The sequence below is a fragment of the Camellia sinensis genome, chromosome 13 (assembly GCF_055761805.1).
Source record: "Camellia sinensis isolate YWXY chromosome 13, ASM5576180v1, whole genome shotgun sequence".
NCBI classification, from domain to species: Eukaryota; Viridiplantae; Streptophyta; class Magnoliopsida; order Ericales; family Theaceae; genus Camellia; species Camellia sinensis.
The window spans coordinates 33538244-33560209 of NC_138973.1; the positions used below are offsets into that span (position 1 = coordinate 33538244).

Genomic DNA, 21966 nt, shown 5'->3' on the forward strand with positions numbered 1-21966 from the left:
TAATGGAAAAAAGAATTGGCGACTATATATTTTAATCACTAAATAAAACATAGTAGTGATAAAATTTATCTACAACTAAAAATTTAGTTGATAAAAGTTCAAAATAAATTTATAAAAAAAATTATGGCGACTAAATTATTAGTCGATGAATAGTATTCTTTGGCTACTAAAATAATTTTAGTCGCCAATACTTTTCCCGACAATTAGTCAACGACCAATTGGGTAACTAAATAATTTAATTGGGAATTACATTCATCGACAAAAAATGATTTTTAACGATTAAAAATTTAGTTTTCAAAAGTGCAATTTCTTATAGTGTGTAACTAGTTTGAAGATAATTCATAGTGTCAAGATAATTCTAAATGATAATTTTTATACCCATGCTTCATAGTGTGAAGATAATTCTAAATGATAATTTTTATATTTTTTGCAAAGTATATATTATTTAAAATTTATTATCATAATTTTGCTGTGTTGGTGTAAGAGGCGGTACCGTTTGTCCAATTCATTTGAATCCAATTATAATTGAGTTTGACTTTGTAGGATAAAAGTCATTTAAATTATGAAGAATTTTTCACATAAAATTACATAATTATTTAATGCTAATTGAATCTATAAATATTTATACAGAAGCATCAACATACATCATTATAACCTCACAATAGCTACAATCATCATTAATATTGCTGCAACCATTATCACCATCACTGTCACTGTCAGCATCACCACCACTACCATTATGAAGCCACCATTTTTATTACCACAACCTTTATTATCCTTGTCATTGTTATCATAAAACATACCATCATTTCAAGTAGTGAAATTTAACCTTAATATTTAGGTGAAATTATTAAAAAAGTGAAATTTCTACTAAAGAAATAAAAATTACAAAATTAAAGGCAAAGATGAACTAGCGAGTAAATGGAAAACTTATGAGTTAAAGAGAGATGTCATCAATGGATTCGTTGGAAAACAAGTGATTGTCACTATCATTTAAATTAGCTAACGATAATTTAATTTTCTTAATTAATTTGTTGTCTAATTAATCGTATAATGTGTGTAATTACCAAAATTTTATGTTAATTTGAAATTCCCTCTCAAAATTTAGGACCCTCCAAGTTTTGCCCCTAATCCCTCCTACGTTTCTCATGCCTCTTTCTCTTCCTCTCTCTCACATGACTACTTCTCATTCTTCCTCCCTCATGGACGATTTTGTTGCTCCCATTCCACCGTTGTACCGCTCGAAATCTAAAGTCGACACCACCGATTCATGAACTTAGAGTATTTCATTATGACCAGGTAAGTTGATTTCTGTTTCTTTCTCTAGATCTTATTCTTTGCCCTAATTTCTCACAAATCGACTCCCTCTCTTAGCAATCTCTACCTCACACACCTTCACTGCCCTGTAATCACTACGGCACCATGCCACCGTTGGCACCGTCTCTCTGAATATAGCAGAACCCCCTCTGTCGCCACAGTCCCCACATTCGCATGTCCCATCGCTACCACCAGTCAATACTACCGGTAAGCCTGCTTTCCATTGCTTTTGTTGTCCCTCTTCATCCTCTCTTGCTTCCCGCCATCATGCCCTAATATATTCCTCTCTCTATCTCTTAGCCACCATATTTCGTTCTAGGCATATGTTAATTTCCAGATTTGATAATTCGAAGAGTATTTTGTGTTGGTACTTCACATTTATGTTTCTTTGATCAATTGCAAATATACGTTTCTGTGTTCGCCTTGCTCACTTTCTCTCTCCTCTCTTTTCTACTTACCGAGCTCCCTTTGGACTTATCGATCCGTTACAAGAAAATGCACTTTTAGCGACCACTTTGTCTTTCTCTCTCTCTCTCTCTCTCACTCTCTCTCTCTCTCTCTCTCTCGCTTATCACTCTGTCTCTCTCTCTCTCTTTGTCTCTTTTCTCTATCTGTCTCTCACTCATCTCTCTCTCACCACACATCTCCTCTACCACCTTCACCATTACTGCAAATGTCATTCCACTACCACCACTACTACCACTGTTGCCACTCCACCTCTACGACTACCATTACTACCACCATCACCACCACTCCATTACCACCGCTACCACTACTGCCACTACTACTACCATTACCTCTCCTCCACCACCGCCACTCCGTCTCCTCTACCACTACCACAACTTCACCACTAATCTTCGTCATTACCTCTTATCCACCACCTTCACCACTACTACCGCACCCTCTCCTCTACTACAAAAAATTAGTTCATGATTTATAGTAACCAAAAAAAATAGGCTGCAAAATTTTTTTTCCATTGACCACAAAAAATTAACTTTATTTTAATAGAAAATATTTTTCAATAAAATATTACTCCTACTTCTGCCAAATAAAAAAAAAATAATAAAATTTTTTTAGTAAAATAAAAATGAAACAAATAAATTTTCAACCTTAGTAACCTAAAAAAAATTTAAAAATCAGAAAAAAAAAATCATTAACTACAAAAAAAATAACAAAAAATAAATAAATTTCTTTCGTTTTCCAGCATGAATTCCCCCCCTCGGTTCTGACGATCTCAAATCCTCGATCCATAACCTAACACTCCCTCTCACTCTCCTCTCTCTTTTATCTCTTCCGCCTCCTATGTTGTCACATCTAGTGCCGCCACCGGCGACCACCACTGTCGCCGCCACACCTCCTCCCTCATCGCCTTCTCTCTCTTCTCCTATTCTCTTCACTGGTCGTCTACTTGGTCTTCTCCACTCTCGTCGTCAAATCCAAAACCCTAACCCTACCTTCGATCTTCTCCAATCCCTCCACAAGCCATATGTTCAAATCCAGACCCTACACTCGTGTTGGACTCGTCAGAATGGCGATCTTTAACGGGCATATTGCGATGAGAAAGACCAGGCGGCGAGGCACATTTACACGTCAGAAACGAAATCAGAAGATGGACAGTTCATCTTTGCCCTAATTTTTCTCTCCATTTCTGCTCAAATGTAAGTATGATATAGTCGTCCTCAATGTGGGTTTCTTGGGTTACTGGTACTAGTCTTAACTGTGCACTTTATGTGTTTGTTTAATTGATTGAATAGTGTGTTTGTTGGAATTACAAAATAAATTTGTCACGTAGTGGTTTAAATGTATTATAATATATATTTAGCAAGAAATGTCTGCTTAAAATTAATTATCCAATGCATTGCATGAGTCCAACACTAGTTTTTAAGACTCTGCAAATTATTTTGTTGATAAAATCTTTTGGTGTGTTCCATAGATTTGTGATCAAATTACGGGAAAAAGAACATCTTTACACATTTGTTTTGCATTTCTTAGTCAACCATCATGTGCAGCCACACAATAATATTTGAGCATAGTCGAAGATACTATAACCTCTCCATATGCAGCAGCATAATAATTTTCAGCATAGTACAATGAATTTGAGAAGCATATACTACAGGCCACATTATCTGCGGACCTACCTTCCTAAAAAAATATTGTTTATTTTAATTGTTGTTAAAATTATTATAATTTTATTTGGTAAGGTGATTGTTTTGTTGGAAAGAACATGCCTATGAGTTCTGCTCACATGGAACACAACTTGCCTTTTTCTCAAGTTTTTGAAGCCTACAGGATTTCATACTAATTATGTCATACAAAGAATGCTCCAAGCTTTTGCAATATGAATACGAAAAGAAAAAAAAAAGTCATTTGCATGGAACTTAAAAACTTTAGAAAAATACTAAATAATAATCATAGAAAACACAAACAGAGAAAAAAAAAACTTGGGCTTTGGTTAAAGGCAAAAGAGGCTTTTGGAACATATTATCGAATTTAACTTGAATTGAATTGGATGCACATGGTTGATATTAGATAATGATATCCCTAACATTTCCACCCCAGTAATTACAAGGCCCCCTTTTCGCTCCTCCTCTCTATTCCTTTTGTAATTTTCATTATCTATATAATTTTGAGTTCAAAATGGAATAGTTTTTTAACATCATTTGCTCATAATCGTTCCCATCTGCTAGCCATTCAGATATTAATTTCAATTTCTTCATTCGATGTATGAACAATTTCTTCAAGTACTTGTAGTTGTGAATATGCATGACACATAAACCTCAAACAATTTAAAGTTATATGATTTACATTCACCCACCAATTCATAGTTTTTTGACTACTATTACTTTTAATGAAATTCCCCACAATTACTTTTGCATCTATGGACCATTAGTAACAACTTTTCCCTGTGGATCGTTTGATGCTACCATCGTATTTATATCCATAGAATTAAATGTAGACCGCCCGAACTCCGCTCTGCGCACGAGGGCGCGAATTGTGGTTCTAGCTACTACAGTTCGGACTCCTGTCACGGTTCTGAATCCAATCTCACAAAGTGCAATGTAAGACTGAGAAATCACCAAAGAGTCCAAATCCAGCAAATCGTTTTGGGAAATCGATTTTAATCAAAAAGCGCCAAACATGGACTGCTTTGCCAGATTTCAGAGTCTCCACCTAAATATTTTATTTTGGGAAATTTAGGAAACCCTGACTCGTGCCTAAGGCCATGTGTCCGTCATCACCAAAGTTGCCTCGGCTCAGGAACTTGGGTACGAGAGGGGAAGGTCCTGAAATGAGCACCCCCGCTCGCCCGATTGAAGATCGGCCTCTACTAACAAGATATGTTGTTTTTGAAAACACATGTGTTCTTATTCCATTTTATTAGCTAGCTTACTATGTGATGCGTACAGCACACAAGTATAGACTCAATCGCAAGAATTGGAACAAAACATCTCATGTTTGTTTTTCGAAAATGGTTTGAAGTTGCTACTCTCAAGTAGGCTAAAATGCGGATTTGCCACCCTCCAGTGGGCTTAAGAAAACATGATGATTTGCCACTTCAAGTGGGCTTAAAACGCACATTTCGATGAATTGAGCAATGAAGCCTTCATCCACAAGCAATCATGCAGTTTATCAATTAAGCAAATAGCCTCATGGCGAGCATGCTATCATGGAAGTCACTTACACACATGCAAGGATGCTAAAGCATAAACATTCACAGTGTACTCTGAGCCAAAAAAGAAGCTAGTTAGTAATCAATGCATGATCCTAACTATGTTAAGATGCCTGATGCAACACATGCGAAAATGCAACTAAATTAGGCTCGGCTATCTAGAATGGCATATGAATGCAGCTATTTGATACATGCATTCAAATAGGAATTGAAATACAATGCAGTTTGAATGATGCGCCAAGCCTGGTGCATGCAATACGAATGAATGATGCACGCATGCAAGCATAAGGTATGCTAACCAAAATATGCCCTAATCTAACCAATGAAAACGGATAAATAAAAGGGAGAAGGACGTGGGGTTGGAAGACATTCACACACACACGCACACTTATTACAGCATTGTGCCCTCTCAACGGAGGGTCCGAATGAATACACTAAGCTAGCTACGCTAAGCTAATCAACTAGTCTAATAATCTAATTAGACTAATTATTACACAACCAAATTGAATAACTAGCTACAACTAATTATTACAAACCAACTAATCAAACAAATTAATTAAGTTACAACACCGAATGCTAATTAACAAGTAAAGCATTAAATCAGGTTGCCTCAGCTCTGCCTTGAACAAGGAAGGATGCATGGTCTCGATTCCTGTCCCGAAAAGCTCTCCAAATGCTCTTTAGAGGCTCTGTCTGCAGGGTGCCCTTGAGAACTAGCTGCCGGATCTCACCAAAACAGTGTTGAGGAGTGCACCAGTGGCCTGCCGGCCATGAGAGGTGGTGGCCGACCTCCCTGCCAACCAAGAGTGCACACTGCTGGCCATAAATGAAGATCTGCTGGCCAACAATAAGAGGGTGCCGGCCACTGGTGTGTTGTGACACCAAGCTGCAGCAGAGCACAAAATAGAGAAAAGTGAGGGTCTCCCAAGGGTATGTATGCACTATGCCACTCCATATCACCTCAAAACATCAAGGGAGAGGAAAAATCGGATCCAGACCGTCAATCACGCATCTCGATGCATGATAGCCAAAGATCCAACTTATACAAATTTCAATAAATACATGACAAATAAGACACCAAGACCATCTCCTTATCATGAGGAATCAAAGGAAATGGAGACTAAGGGAGATTGGCTCATTTCATCACTTCAAATATGAAATGAACCAATCTTCCTCGCGTTCAATACGACATCCGATTGAATGCAATGCAAAACATGCAAACAACATGCTAATCTTGGCTGAAATGCACTATTCTAACATGCAAGCAATCATGCACAACATATTATGGGGGCCAAGAATACCAATGCTAGTGAAAAGGATAACACTATAAGCATGCATCACAATGCTCAAACATCCAAACCAGCTTAAAATAGAGTTACATCATGCCCAAAACAGTGGCAAAACATGCTAAGATAGAAGCTCAAAAGACTATACAAACATGCATGCATGTTAGGCCATTAACAAGGCACAATGCTCAACTCTCAAAGTCATTGAAAGAGTGATATATGGAGTGCAATGGCATATGTTCTAGCACTGATATGACATGCAAAATGACTTGGGATCATGCAAACAAACCATGTAATGCATGTTGAAAGGCCTAAGCATCAAAGCTAGTGAAGTGTATTACACTAGAGGCATGCAAGGCAATGCTCAAATGGCCAAGCCAACCCTAAACAGACCTTATGCAGGCCAAAACAGTAGCAAAAATGGACTGAGATGATAGCTTGAAAGGCAAGAAAATGAGGCTCATGCAATGGCTCACAAATAAGGCATAAAGGTATAACTCTCAAGAGTACTTAAAGAGTGGAAAATATGGAAGTGCAACAACACTATATGCTATGAAATATCATTCTAAATGATGCCAAAACATGCAAATACCTCAAGTTAAGCATGCAAGATTCCTCAAAACTCAAGGCTAGTCAAAGCTTTTGCACTACAAGCATGCATGACAAGCATCATTCGACCAAGAAGCCTCAAAACAAAGCTAAAACATGTTAAAACAAGAGTGAAAACTTGCTGGAATAGAGCCAAAACATGCTAGAATAACGGATCAAAGTATAGAGCATGTTAGGCTAGCAAGGCAAAATTATACTACAAGTGTATGAGCCACTCGAGAGAAAACCAAACCAGCCAAAAACAGAGTCATGTCAAACCTAAAAACTCACAAAAACAAGCTCACACCATGCCTCAAGAGTATAGAGATACATGCTCATTTGATAGGCCAATAACACAAGCAAACAAAACAAGAAGAGAGGGGATCACCCCCTCTGATTTGAGTCCTCAAAACCACATGTCTACTACTAAAAATCCACTGGATTTCAGTGGCTAAAAGGCCAAGTAAAGACTAACTCAAAGGCCTTAAGACATGGTTCAAAACAAGGCCAAACAAGGCACACAAGAGGGTAGAACACCCTCAACACCAAAGAGGCCTTAAACAATCATCAAAAACACTTAAATATAGAAATTTTTTCAATTGAAAGCAAGGCCTAAAACAATATGCAAGGATGGCCAATATGGTATACAAACAAAAGCTTAAAAGGGGAATACACTAGTCTAATTGTTGACGAGATTAATATTTTTTTATGGAATATCACACATTGCGATATAAACATGAGTGATTGATTTATTGATTCACTTTGTTCCATAGTAAGGAGACAACTATACAGATATTATGCAACAAAATATTACCAATTGTGTTTAAACATATTAAACAAAACACAAAATACAACCGAAAATATTAACGTGTGCGTTGACAAGTATGATATTCTATCAAAAATGGCAATCTGGAAGTACCTTAAATTCTAATAGTGTAATTTATACAAGTCTACCTATATCTTATCACATTTTAAAGCATGTGGTGTAGCCCTCCACGTATTAGAACTATCCACATTCTAGGTAACATAGCTCTAGATCATAGGAAATTTGTAATATGACCAATATTATGGTTAGTATTATATAAGATTTTAATGAGTGAAATCTCAGAAGTGACAAAGAAATATCTTCTACATTGTCCTAGCCGTTTTCCCTTTGTTTTTCTGGTTCTCCCTCCTAAAACTCTTCATTTCCCACAGCCCCTATCTTGTTCCTTCTTTTGACGCCACCCATTGCCACGTCTACACAGAGCCCATCCTTATTTTCCTCTCTCAATTTCTTTCCACTTACACTATATACATACATAATATATGAAATTTTAAAGAAAATATGAATGAAATATAAGTTTTTTTTTTCTTTCTTTCTATATTTCTCTTCCCTTTTCTTTTTTCTTCACAAATTTTAATCCAAACACAAGGTACGGTGGGGCCATTTTTATTCGTCCTTCACTGCTGGAAATCGGACTTTTAGCGGCGTTTAAAAAACGCCGCCATATGTATCAAAAACGCCCCTAATTCCTTTTGTGGCGTTTAGTACCAAATATCGAAGCTGCGGCCGTCACTGTAGCTTTGCGACGTTTTAAAAACGTCGTGATATTAGTATAGGTGACGTTAAAAAATGCCGCCAAATGTCCCACTATACACACGCTGACGTCACCAACAATATTTAGCGACGTTTTTGAAACACCGTCGTATCTGTTTTAAAAATATTACCGTTACTGTTGAGGGTTTAGGAGGCGTTTGTAGAAACGCCGTCATATCTTCCTTTTTGGGGGGGGGGGATATTATGCTAATTTTATTTGATTAAATTAAAAAGAATACCTGTAAGAAAATATTGAATTTAGTTTCTCATTCAATTAATAAAAAAATACCTGTAATAAAACTAACATACAAACTATTAACTCCCGTTCAAATACCTGTAATAAAACTAACATACAAAATATTAACTTCCATTCAAATATTTGTAATAAAACTAACATATAAAATAATAACTCCCATTCAAATAACAAATGAAGCATTAATTCAATTTCTCATTCAAAAAAAAACTAACAAACCGTGTTTAAGTAAGAGACTACAATTTGTAAAATTTTGATTCCAGATCTGCTAAAATGAAAAATCCATCCATCTTGTCATAAAACATAACCCACCAAACTCAATTCTTGTCTCAAAACTGCCACAAAAAGTAAATTAACTCCTCTTGAAACAAAACAATTAGATAAAGATAGTATACCTAAGACAAAACTCAAAGACAGAAAAATCTCACTGGGAGACTCCCAACCACTTTGAGAAGTTTTCAAACTCGGTGTAATCGTTGTCGGAGATCATAGTCTGGTACCATGCCTTTCCTGCAGACTTACTTTTGGTAGCCTCTTCCTGTTAATGATGAAAAGGTCAAAATTATTCATTTAGAAAAAAGGATCCAAATGAGGCCAATTGTCTTCATATCAGTTTCTATGCACTGAATGATTGACAGAACTGAATATTATTACAGCAAAGTGATCAGAAATACACGTACACAAGTATAGTCTCAGTATGCACTTCTAAACTACTGAGCTAAATCATATGGTACTAATTATGGTACTTAACTAGGAACACTTTGTAATACTGCTGGGATTTGATAAGCAGCATTTTGACTGAAGATAAAGAATTTTCTACAGCCATAAACTGCACTGAGCACCATTAACAGAGGATATAACCAACAGGTGTAAACAATTCGGACTAGCCACCAATATCATGTATAATATAACCAATAAGAAACATGACACTAGAAAATTGAAGGGAAATGTAAATAACATGTAAGCTAAATATTATTCACATTTTGTTTCCCTTTTCTTTTTTCCCCCTCCACAAACCCCCCACCAAATTGAAGATCCGCAACAATTTTCATGACACATGGGGGGGCGCAAAGTATATAGTTTAATATATTTATTATGTTGTACATATGAATACTTAATAAAAAATAATAAAAATAAAACATAGCACTAATTTTTAAAGTTTAGAGGATAGATTCATAAGTATAAATCTACATTTTTACCTTGTTAGTTCTTCTTTTTCTTCTTATTCTTCTTCTCTTTCCTTGAAAGGTGAACCTATTTTTAATAAGAGCAAGTATTGTAATTAATAAGATATGTTATTTGTCAAAAAAGCTTTTGATTAAATGATTGCTCACCTATTGGGATGAAAATGCATGAGATTGTTGTTGATGTGACATTGGCCGAACAGTAGGATGACTACTAAGTGAATCCACAACCTATCATTCAATAAGAGGCTTAAGTTGTATATTAGCTCTAGGAAATTTAAAGTAATAACTAGTAAAAATAATAAAATACCTACTGCTTATGTAATGGGTTTGATGGCGCAACAACTGGATCAACGGGCACGCCTGTAGCTTGCAATTGAGATTCCAAAAACTGAATTCGTGACTGAAAATCTGTGCGTATAGCCTGAATTTGTTTCTCAATTGCTTCATTCATCTTCGACTCGAATTGCATTTGATACCGTTGAAGTTGCTCTTGAACTTGTTCCTGAACTTGAGTTTGGAAGAGACGATTATGCTCTTGTGACCACCTATATCCACCTCCAAAAACATCAGTGGGTGACGGTCCCAATCCAAACGTCCGAACACGGCCAGGTCGCTCTGGGCCCATAACTTGTGTGAAGATTTGCTCCTGTAATGCTGCAGGGTCAGTAGAAGATCCCTCCATGTGCTCTGTTAACTCATTCATTTGAGTCTACAAGTTTGAATTCAATAATTAGCCTCCAATATAAATATAAATCATATTAAAAGTCCAAAGATAAAGTAGTATCACATACCATAACCTCATTAACTGAATCACTATTTGATGTCCCATCTTTCATGTATGCAGCCATCTACATCTGTGACCGACTAGCAGGAACCCCATTGTTCTTTTTTGTCTCCTATAAATGAAAGACAACCAAAATCTTAAGATAAATAAGAACCAAAATTTCCATTTAATACTTTGAATGTCGTAGTTTTTAATGCATTATTTCATATTTCTTCACTACATAAAATGAAGAAGAATCTGCAATACATAAGATAAAACTGTCCTAAATACACTGATCACAGCTCAGATATCTGTCCAGTTAAGGATACACATGAAGTACACTCATGTTCAACATAACAGAATATCATGCAACAGACTGAAATGGAATGCTACACTGAATTCAATCAAACATACCTTTGGGATGAATCGGTAGGGTTACAGAAAATGCAAGAGCTCAATGTGTCAATGAGTGCACATGTTTGTGGTACAATATTTTGACCAGTGACAAAAAAGAAGTACCAAAGCAAAGCAAATAACTACTTCAACTACTTGTCTACTTCCACTACCATGCCAAAACGCCCAAATGTGAAGCAAGGGATGTGTGTCCTTCAACTACTTGATTCAACTCATTTGGAACAACTTTTAAAATGCCATCTTCACTAGTACCCCATTGACCATGCACATATGTGGGACCTCTTGTCTGCTTTTGTGTGGCTTGACTTGAGCTAGGACCTACAAAACACAGATACATGGCATGCCACAATCAGTAAATGTTTACCATTGCTAGCGAGTTAGAAATCACGCTGCAGCGTGTGTCAAAGAAGCATATTATCAGCACACCTGAGTTAAAGAATGGTTGCTGTTAGGACCCATTAAAGAATGGTTGTTGTTAGGACCCATTAAAGAATGAGTGTAATATGTGTGAAATGTGTTTGATTTGGAATTTTAAACTTTTTTTAAGGTTTTGCTATTGTGTCCTCCTTTACCAATATGCTTGGTCATTTTTGAATTAGAAGTACCATTAAATAAAAAGAGCAAAAATGGGGATTGTTTATCCTCCCATGTTTTGCTGCTAGAATAGTAATGGTGGGGTCAAGAATAGTCTAGGCTAATAAGGGGAGTAAATGGCAGGATAATAAGTGTAAGTGATTTCATGTTTTTTCTAGCTTATTTTGGGTGTTTGTGTTATTTTATTTTTTGTTCTTTAGATTGTGTCCATGTTCTGACTTTGTTAATTTGCAGTGTTTTCCCCATAATCTAAAATATCCAGTGGAATGAATGCAGGATAGAGATCCTTTTACTTTGTTCCTGCTGAACAGATGCATAGGTTTAACTGATAGTGGAAAAGGTCTCTCTACCAAGAACTTGAACCTGAACCTAGTCAAACTCCACAATAAGACTAGCATAAAAATCACACACACGCTATTTATCAGCTAACTTATGTAACTTGGCAGCATCGGATGGGCAATTAGTGTGGAAATCCTGATAATAATCCAACTCCTGCTAAAGACTATTGTGCTCTGCATAATATAGGGTTACTGTCAAGAAGTAAAAAAAAAACAAAAACAAAAAGTAAAAAATGTCATCTTATTGTTCTTGTCGTTTGGGTGTCTAGAATATTCCTTATAAATATTCTTTAACCACTGTTTCTTTAACCACTGCTTCATGGTATCTTTGTTTGGTCTGCAGATGATTCTATGTCTAAAGGGTTTCGGTACGAGAAGCAATCACAGACATTGTTAGCATCAAACCATTAGCATTTTCACCTTTTGAATGTGTGTGGTGTGTGGTCTATTAAGTTACATATGTATGAGAATGCTTGTTGTTCTATAGGTTTGATGTAAGCAAAAGTCTGTAATTCTCTGTTGTACTACTACTATTTTATACATAAATCTATTTTTGCAATTTGTACACTGTTTCAATGAACAAGCTTTTATCCATGGAGGTCAATTTTTAGGCAACCCTATCACAGGAGGTGGGCAGGGTAAGGTTTAGGTTGCAAGAGGTGAAGATGAGAAAAGTTAAAATAGAACAAACATACAAGCATATAAGTGTATATCCACCAGCAAAGGACTTTCATTATTACAGTGAGCCGATTCTCTCAACAACCATGATGAACAGAAGCTCTCAAGTAATTTTCATGAACATGTTTTCATGCAAGTGGGGCAAGAAAAAGTAATTTTCCAAACTTAAGAACAGTGCTATGCTTACTTCATTATAACCAAACAAAAAGTAATTTTCAAAACTTACTTCTCATATCAAGAAGTAAAACAAAAAAACAAAAAAAAAAAAAAAACACACACGCACAAGCAAGAGATGGCTACATAGATGTATGTAGTCATGACATCACCAATAAATTCTCTCAACACCATTTGCTACGGTACAGATAAGTCCATCTACTGGTGGCTCTTTTGTTTCTCTCGTGATATATCCAGTTAGGCCTCAAGTAGAAATCAATAAAGCACAAGACCATGACCAAGTGAAGTAGTTGCTAAGCATCCAGCTTAAATGCTTAGGCTCAAGGCACAGTGAGACACAAGTGAGAGGCTATAAAAAGGTACATATTTACATAAAAATATGTTAAGTAGGAAGAGTCTTTTGGAATTGTTAAACCAAAATTCCATTAATACAATTATTTCAAGTGATATGGTTTTGACTTAAATGGTGACTGAGATTTTAGTTAGTGTTGGTCTTCTTACATGATACAAGTATTTGATAGAGACCTTTTGTGGGTTTAATAGTGCATTGTTTATTTATTTATTTTCGTTTGTTTCTTTCATCTTTTATAATTTTCTAGCGATTTGATATTCAAGTAAGTAAATAGGTGGTTTAAAAGTATTGGAGTTCCGGCTTAGTCAATAATTAGTAATATTATGTCACTAACACATCTAAGCAGTCAACCAGTGTCAATTTTTTAGCTAAACCATTGCTAAACCATTGTCTGGTCAAAAATTAACAAGTGTCATATTTATTAGCTATAGTTTTCTCTTAATATGGAGTAAAAAAGGCTCAAATAATGCAGTCAAGTGAACCAACAAGCTGCCTGCTTATACCTACCATCACCATATGCAGCAAAAGCAAGAACTTGTTTGGAAGTTGTTCAATGAGATGTGCAAATGAGTCTTACCTTTTCTATCCATCTTTACAGATAGCCAAATGCTGGTGGATCCTCTCGGAGGGCATCTTAAGCCTGACTGGATGATGGGCACACAGTCATTATTGTTGACTGTGTTAGTGACATAATAATTTTAAGAAAATAATTTTTAAAGATATATTTTAAGAATTATTGTTGTCAAACTAATTAAATTTATTTGAGAAAAAAATTAAAAAGAGATTCTCAAAATTCTACTAAACCGGGTGAATTACATTTCTATTCTATTCCTAATCATAACCCAACAGAGCACCAAATTGAGACATCTCCACAAAGTGCACAAGAGAGGGCTAAAAATTAGAGATGAAGCAAATGCAAAGCCTCTGGACTTACATGGGGTATTATTGAATTTGACAATGTTCACTTCAAGATTTTTATTCATCTGAGCAAAAACAAATTTTGATGCTGTTTGAGCATTGCGATTCAACAAATTGCATGTGTACAGTGCGGATATTATATATAACTAGAAGTAGGCACATATTGCGATAGTTATCTAAAAGATTTGGATTTGAAACAATCAAATTTGATAATGACCATTTTTTGAAGTAGTTGGATAATAGTTACATGAAAAGGTATTTTAAGAAGGAAAAAAAAAACACCTATGGCATCCACACTAACTCAAGAGTGATCTAAACTTGCGACCATTTCACTCATAAGATCATGCCAAGGGTACACTAATTCATCATTCATGCAACTATAGTTACCTGCTCAAGTGGAAAATATCAAGCAAAGTTCATACATACCAGCTGAAACAGAGCCATGTGATGTACTACCGCTACGTGATGTGGTAGGAAGACTGCCTAGTGGATGCCATGATGCCGGTGGATCGGGTATGACTTTCATCTTGAGTGTGGTCTGAGTCTCATCTGAACTAGAACTACTAGAGCTTGATTGCTCACTTTCACCAGAAGAATGGTCAGAGCTAGAACTCATAGATAATATCTATAAAAAAACTACAAACATAAGAGTAAGGACATAATAATCTATAAATATCTACTGCATTCAAAACAAAATAAGAGTACATGAAAGGTAAAAATGGCCATTTAAAGAAAACTACAAAGGTACAAAAGCAAAGATTTTATTAATATGAATATCCATACAAATGTAAAAGTGAATATGCGGCCAATTACAATATCATATCAGTTCTTCGTCATCTTCAAATTGTGCCTTTGTCGATGCTTCAAGAGGTCCAATAGTTTCATCAACAGTTGTTCCATCAATACCTTGCCTAACCCAATCCATGTCCTCCTCACAAGTGAAGGAAGCTACATCTAACTCTTGATCACCACATCCTTCCACTTCGTTGTGATGTAGTCCTTCATCAATAGTTGGTTGTTCTCCACACACCTCATACAAGTCTTTAGGTTTCATCTTGAGTACAACATTCCAATCTTCATCAACAGAATCACTAACATAAAAGACTTGTTGTGCTTGAGATGCTAGGATGAATGGCTCATCACTATCTTGTTTCTTCGCATATAACAAGTGATTGAAATTAACAAGTGTAAAACCAAAATCATCTTGCTTGAGTCCCTTATTGTTATCAATCCAGTTGCACATGAATAACATGTATCTATGGTCATGTGAGTAATACAATTCAAGAATATCTGTCACATATCCATAGTACGCTACATCACCTTCCACTGGATTAATGTCTTTCGCACATACATAGCTAAAAGTCTTTGCCTGCACCATAACCCCACTATTCTGAGTTTTTATTCTCAACTCACAACTCTTAGTATGATACCTAGTACCATTAATTATATACCCATTAAATCTGGTGGCCTTTTGGCTGGGTCCCAAAGCCAAAATTTTAATCTCTTCTGACAACGCTACATTTTCAATAGCTAGTAGCTCAGCAACCTATTTTTAAAAGAAAGTTATCAATATTAAACATCAATTAACAACTTCAAAAATATAGAAGCACATGGATTGCAAAAATATAGAAGACTTGTGCTTAACATGCACTTACATGAGAATTGAACCATTTGGGAAACTCATCATTGTGACGACAATCCACATCATAATCTCTGAGACGACGATGTGACCGCTTAATAAATTCATGATGTTTCCCACACAATTAAACTACTTGTAAAATGCACGATAATTATAGTTGGTATAAATACATTCACAATGAGACAAAGGTTGCATCTATCTTACTCTCGATATGGGACAACCGCAGCAATGTTAAATAACATATACCGATGAGCCTGTACCCATGTTGTGTTATCAAGAACAAACCCTTTTCCTTTTCCTAAAGCCCGTCCCATTAATATCTCAGGATTGTCACTAACATCGCAATTCCTTAACGGTCGATGCAATTTCGACTCAACATTATGCAAGTACCTTGAGCAAAATGTCATACATTCTTCGACCAAGTATCCCTGTGCAATTGAACCTTCAGGATGACTTCGATTACGCATGTATGATTTAAGCGTCATAAGGTACCTATAAACAAAAAGATGCATACATGACTTCCAAGTATAAACAATCAAATATATACAAAATGGACATTGGAGTAGAATTACACACCTTTCTACAAAGTACATCCATCGATATTGCACCGGACTGGCAATCTTTGCTTCCTCTGCTAGGTGAATGGGTAAGTGCTCCATTATATCAAAAAATGATGGAGGAAAAATTCTCTCAAGATGGCAAAGTGTAAGAGCGATTTGGGACTGAAGACAATTTAGACCATCCACGTCTAGGGTTTTGAAACACAACTGCCTGAAGAAATTGCTTAACTCAATTAATGGTTCAACCACTTTCTTCGGTAACAAATTTCTCATTGCTATTGGAAGTATTTGTTGCATGAGTATATGGTTATCATGACTTTTCAGTCCAGATATGCTACGCTGTTTGAGGTTAACTCGACGAGAAATATTGGATGCGTAACCATCTGGAACTTTGATATTCTTTAGAAGTGTGCAGAATAGACTTTTCTCTCTATTGTTCATGGCAAAACATGCAGGAGGCAAATAATACTTGTTCCCAACCCTTTTCTGAGGATGTAGTGCCTTCCGAATTCCCATATCTTTCAAATCTCAACGAGTATTTAAATTGTCCTTCCCTTTCCCATCAACATTTAATATCATCCACAATACATTATCACACACGTTCTTTTCAATGTGCATCATATCAAGATTGTGGCGAATCAAATTATGCTCCCAATATGATAGCTCAAAGAAAATACTCTTCTTCTTCCAATTATGACCCGAGTCCTCATTTTCCTCATTTTCTTTCCCCTTTCTATTCCATTTGTTAGATTGTTGACGCTTAGAATTCAATTTGAACTTAGGGCCTAGTTGTTGTAGCACATTAGCCCCTGATAACCGAGTTGGACATGGTTCGAATTCACGAGTGCCATCAAAAGACGCACTAGCTTTCCGAAATTTGTGGCCCCCATTCAACCAGCGACGATGCCCCATGTAACATAATTTCCTTCCGTTCTTCAAATATCGAGAACGAGTATGTGTGTTACAACAAGGACAAGCTAAAGCACCTTTTGTGCTCCATCCAGACAAAATTGCATAGGCAGGAAAATCATTTATAGTCCACAATAACACAGCATGCATTCGGAATATCTAATTAGTTTCCGCATCATACGTGTCAACACCGTTTTCCCACAATTCTTTCAATTCATCCACTACAAGGCGTAAGTAGACGTCAATATTATTTCCAGGTGAAGAAGGACCATCGATAAGCAATGTCATCATCATATGAGGCTGCTTCATACACAACCATGGTGGCAAATTGTATGGCATTATAATAACTGGTCAACTACTATGAGAGACATTCATTGCCTTGAATGGATTGAATCCATCCGCTGCTAAACCCAGTCTGACATTGCGAGGCTCACTCACAAACTTGGTGTACAAATTATCAAAATTTTTCCAAACTGGAGAGTCAGCGGGATGTCTCATTTTGCCGTCATCAATTCGGCCCTCTGCATGCCATCTCATTAAAGAAGATGTTTTGGATGACATAAACAATCTTTAAAGCCTTGGAATCAATGGAAAGTATCTAACAATCTTATGTGAAATTCTTTGTTGCTTCTTCTTAACATCATTCTCCTCCCCCTCGAACTGTTTGTATCTAGGTATATGACACACTATGCAATCATCCATACCAGTTGTTTCCTTCCAATATAGTGAACAATCCCTTGGGCATGCATGTACCTTATGATAATCGAGGCCCAAGTCCCTAAGAAGTTTCCTAGTTGCATAAAATGACTTCGGCAAAGTTTCACCCTTTGGGAACGAATCCTTCAAAAGCTCAAGCAACATCGTGAAATACTTGTCACTCCATCCACTAAGGCACTTGATGTGCAATAACCGAACAATAAATGAAAGCGTTGAAAACTTCTGACACTCAGGATACAACTCTCTTTCGGCCTCTTTCAATAAATTGAAGAATTTTTCGGTTTTCTCATCTGGACCTTGTTTAATACCAGAACTTGCTGCCTCGTGAATAAAGCTTGGTGGAGGAAGTCCAAATCCATCGTATAGCATTTCATACATTTCATCACCATCGTTCGAATCAGTTTGCCCGACATTCACATTGTGTGGCACAGGCGATGACAAATTCTCCCCATGAAAAATCCAACTGGTGTAACTTGGAAGAAACCCGTTGATCATTAAATGTTCCCCTAACAGGCCTTTCTCCACCAATTTGACATTACGACACCGTTTACATGGGCATGTGACTTCATTCAACAACGGCTTATTTTCGCATGCAAATTTAATAAATTCCTTAACCCCTTGTATGTATTCCGGGTGCAACCTATGCTGATTTATCCAACTTTTATCCATCTGATTCTCTCTTACACTACAAATGTCACTGCCGAATCAACAAAGTTCAAAATTACCGTTCCATTTTAATTAATCTTAACCTCAATTAAGTACCTTATAATGCATGAAATATGACATCATTCACCTCTAACTGGTCTCTAATATGTTGGTTCATCCTACTTTCCCATTCAGGAATGCACAGTCTATATTGTAAAAAGCAGTTCATACCGCTCTGCTCATCTCTAACGAAATTTCGGCAGCATCTCCCCATGGTTCTCCAAATACACGACATAGATTAGGTGTACTGTTACACCTTGTCTAGTGTGCACTCGGAGAACATAAGGAGTTGCCACACGAAATCTCTACGAGATGGACTATAAGCAGTAGAACTACTAATTACAATACAGACTTGTGCTCCTGAACTATCCAACTGGACAATCCAAGAAGAGCTTCATCAAAGATGACTAGGTATCTCTAATGAAGATTCTTGGACGGGTCTAAGGCTATTTATGCATGCATGCACCATTAATGATTGCATCCCGGTGGTGCAATCTAAATTAGTACTATCAAGCATACTAGAAGCATATCTAGTATGAAGCATATTAATGAAGAAACCAAAAGTTTCTACAATGCTCTTGATAGATTATGATAGATTCAAGAAATACATTGCTCTCTCAAATCAATCAATAATGGAATAATTTTGACAGGAACTCATGAATGTGGGAAGTTCAAACCCACTACCCAAACCAATAAGTGTACCAAAGCTCGAATACTTCTAATGATGATGATGATGATGATGATGATGATGATGATTCAAAAAACACCAAAGAGCAACCACCAAATCAGGAATCACATTCACAATCACAATCAAGACAAAGTTACATGCAAGGCAATTCTTTCACATGCTAGCTAGATGATTATTTATTTATTTATTTATTTTGGGTCAAATAACCCTCCAAATGAAGTTAATTGTGTCGTACACTCTCTCAAATTATATTTTGTACATAATTATATATATTTTTGGAAGAAATGGTTTAATCATGTAGCATAAACATCAAATTATTTTTTTAATAGTATGGGTCCAAGGTCATGATGAAAGATAACGTAAAAAGGACTAATGGTCCAAAAAAAAAATACTACAAAAAAGGATGGGTCTAGTGATGACGAAACCATCTATTAAAAAAAAAAAAAGGAATAACGACGAAAAATATTCTAAAGCATGTAAATTAAATAATAAAAAGAAAAGAAAAAAACAAAAAGAAAAAGAAAAGAGGTAACTAAAAAGATTGTCCATTTACTATTAAAACTATACCTAATTTTTTAAATGGAGTACTTCAGAGTTGACAGCTTAGGTCATTGTTTACCAATGGTTGACATATTTTGGCTTGGGATACTCAATCTTCAGTCTCACCCTTGTATTACTGTTACACTACCGTAATTTGAATTAGGGGGGAAAAATCATTAAATGCGTCTTAATAATTTAAAAAATAAATAAATTGCATTAGATTCAAATTACAGTGACATAGCAACTCTAAAAGGTTGGAGACACAGGATGTAAACAGAGAAAGGACACAAAAGATCTAAAACTGTCTATTTTAGTTAATTAAGAATGATGACGAAACCATCTATTAAAAAAAAAAGGAATGACGACGAAAAATACTTTGATCAAAATGTTAGTGATCAAGACAAAACAAAAATAGTTATCTCATTGAATTGTCAATATTTTCTTTTTCCAAGTTTACGAACACATAAAGAGAACTGAAACATATATTGTCGAGGTTTTTTTTTTCAATTTTTTAGTCCTAAAAGTGACAGAATCATGCAAAGTTCTACATCATATGGCATGTTTGATTTGCAAAAAGGTTGGAGTGATTGGGAAAAGTTGGAAATAATTGCAATTTGAAGCAGAAGCAAAATTTGATTGTAAGTTTAGAGGGAGAGTTGTCTGGGGGAGGATTGGACTGCAGGGTAGAGAAATTGTAAACACTCAACTGCAAAGGTCTAGGTGGTGGTGGTGAAATTGTCCAAGTTGGCCATGTAAGGTCTAACAATTACAATGTGCCTCCTCAATCACTAGTCACTCCTTATAGAATGTCATGTGATGGTCGAAGCGTGTTGAAGAGATCATACACAGAGGTGTTCTCTAGGCCCTACAAGTACAACAATGGAGGTAGAGTTTGGAAGGTGAAGCTGGTTATCAGTCCAGGACAGTTACTGGAGATACTGTCACAGGAGACTCGAACCCAAGAATTGATTGAAAGTGTAAGAACTGTTGCCAAATGCAGAAATATTGGGGTTTCGTCTCTGGGATTTTCGGATCAGTGGAGTCTTTCCAGCAGCAGCTTGAATGCTTCCTCCAAGCAAGATGGTTTATTGAAGATTTAGACATACATATCCTGACCCCCCCACATGATTTTAAGTTTGAGTTTTTTTTTTTTTTTTTTCAAAGTTATAGTTCGTTGATAGACAAAAACAAATACATCAAAAGTGATTATCTCTATTTTCTAGAAGAAAATATAACCAAGATTCAGTGTTCCAAATACGAACATTCGAACAACCAACATATTGTTTCCATCAATTAACAACCATAACCTGTAACATACTACGGCAAACAACCAACATAGACAATTTTTAATAAATTAACATAATTAACATAATAATATAAGCTTGATAAACAAGTGTTCCCCATATAATTCTACAAACCACAAATACACTTAATCGATCCTCATCTAAAGCTAGTCGCTTATGCTTGAAGAACAAAGGAGATCTGATCTTTTGATAAATAAATAATAAAAAAAAATCGAAATTCAAGTCAAAATAAAACGCCTCAAAATAAAGAGAGGGGGGAGAGAGAGAGTACCTCACCGATCTGAATCTGTGAATCTCTGAATTCAAGTCGAAATTCAAGTCGAAAATTCGGTTTCACTGAGACCGAGCTGAATCTGTGAATCTATGAATCACAGAGCTGAACTGACAGAGATAACTAGGGTTTAGACAGCACAGAGAGAGAGAGAGGGGGGGAGAGAGAGAGTACCTCACCGATCTGAATCGATTTTGAGAGAGAACTTCGAAATGCCTCTGACTTCGATTTTCAACGATCTTAGACAGCGCAGAGAGGGCGAGAGAGAGAGAGCGCGAAAGTGAGAGTGAGAGCGCGAGAGTGAGATTTTCGCTTATACTTGCTTCAGCAGATTCAAAATAAAGGTGAAACAGGAGAGGAGGAGGGTGTTGGGAAAAGACCATTCCAAGGCGTTTAAAAACGTCTTTGATTCTTGAAACGGCGCCGTTTTAATTACAGAAAAATAAGACGTTTATAAAACGCCGTTGAATATTAGAATCAATGGCGTTTTAAAAAACGCCGTTAAAAAAACGCCACCTAACA

The 21966-nt window shown here is 36.1% G+C and overlaps 2 protein-coding genes across 9 annotated transcripts; both read right to left on the reverse strand.

Moving 5' to 3' along the window:
• Positions 1-8916: 8916 nt before the first annotated feature.
• On the reverse strand, positions 8917-21616 carry LOC114259569 (uncharacterized). Of its 8 annotated transcripts, none has more exons than XM_082901892.1 (9): positions 16327-18867; positions 15767-16242; positions 14499-15657; positions 11058-11375; positions 10672-10776; positions 10192-10589; positions 10028-10108; positions 9893-9947; positions 8917-9231 (listed from the first exon to the last, which is right to left on the reverse strand). In XM_082901892.1, exons 5-9 carry the CDS (start codon positions 10726-10728, stop codon positions 9118-9120), a joined length of 705 nt encoding a protein of 234 aa, XP_082758018.1. In that variant the 5' UTR covers positions 10729-10776; positions 11058-11375; positions 14499-15657; positions 15767-16242; positions 16327-18867; the 3' UTR covers positions 8917-9117. The 8 variants fall into 8 exon arrangements, 7 of the variants coding, with proteins under 7 accessions (XP_082758018.1, XP_082758022.1, XP_082758016.1 ...); XM_082901896.1 differs by having other exon boundaries at positions 10192-10526; positions 16327-18865; XM_082901890.1 differs by having other exon boundaries at positions 10672-11375.
• Positions 17790-18605, reverse strand: LOC114302820 (uncharacterized). Its single transcript, XM_028247899.2, has one exon. The coding sequence runs from the start codon at positions 18603-18605 to the stop codon at positions 17790-17792; it is 816 nt and encodes a 271-aa protein (XP_028103700.2).
• Positions 21617-21966: the final 350 nt, after the last annotated feature.

Bases quoted from the DNA above. Each gene is read 5' to 3' on its own strand.
- LOC114259569 (XM_082901894.1), bottom strand. From the start codon at position 10,728: ATGGCTGCATACATGAAAGATGGGACATCAAATAGTGATTCAGTTAAT. The intron at 10,590-10,671 runs GTATGTGATACT...TCAAACTTGTAG, and splicing joins ATTCAGTTAATGAGGTTATG to ACTCAAATGAATGAGTTAAC. The intron at 9,232-9,892 runs GTAAAAATGTAG...CATCATTAACAG, and splicing joins GAAAAAGAAGAACTAACAAG to GAAGAGGCTACCAAAAGTAA.
- LOC114302820 (XM_028247899.2), bottom strand. From the start codon at position 18,605: ATGGATAAAAGTTGGATAAATCAGCATAGGTTGCACCCGGAATACATA.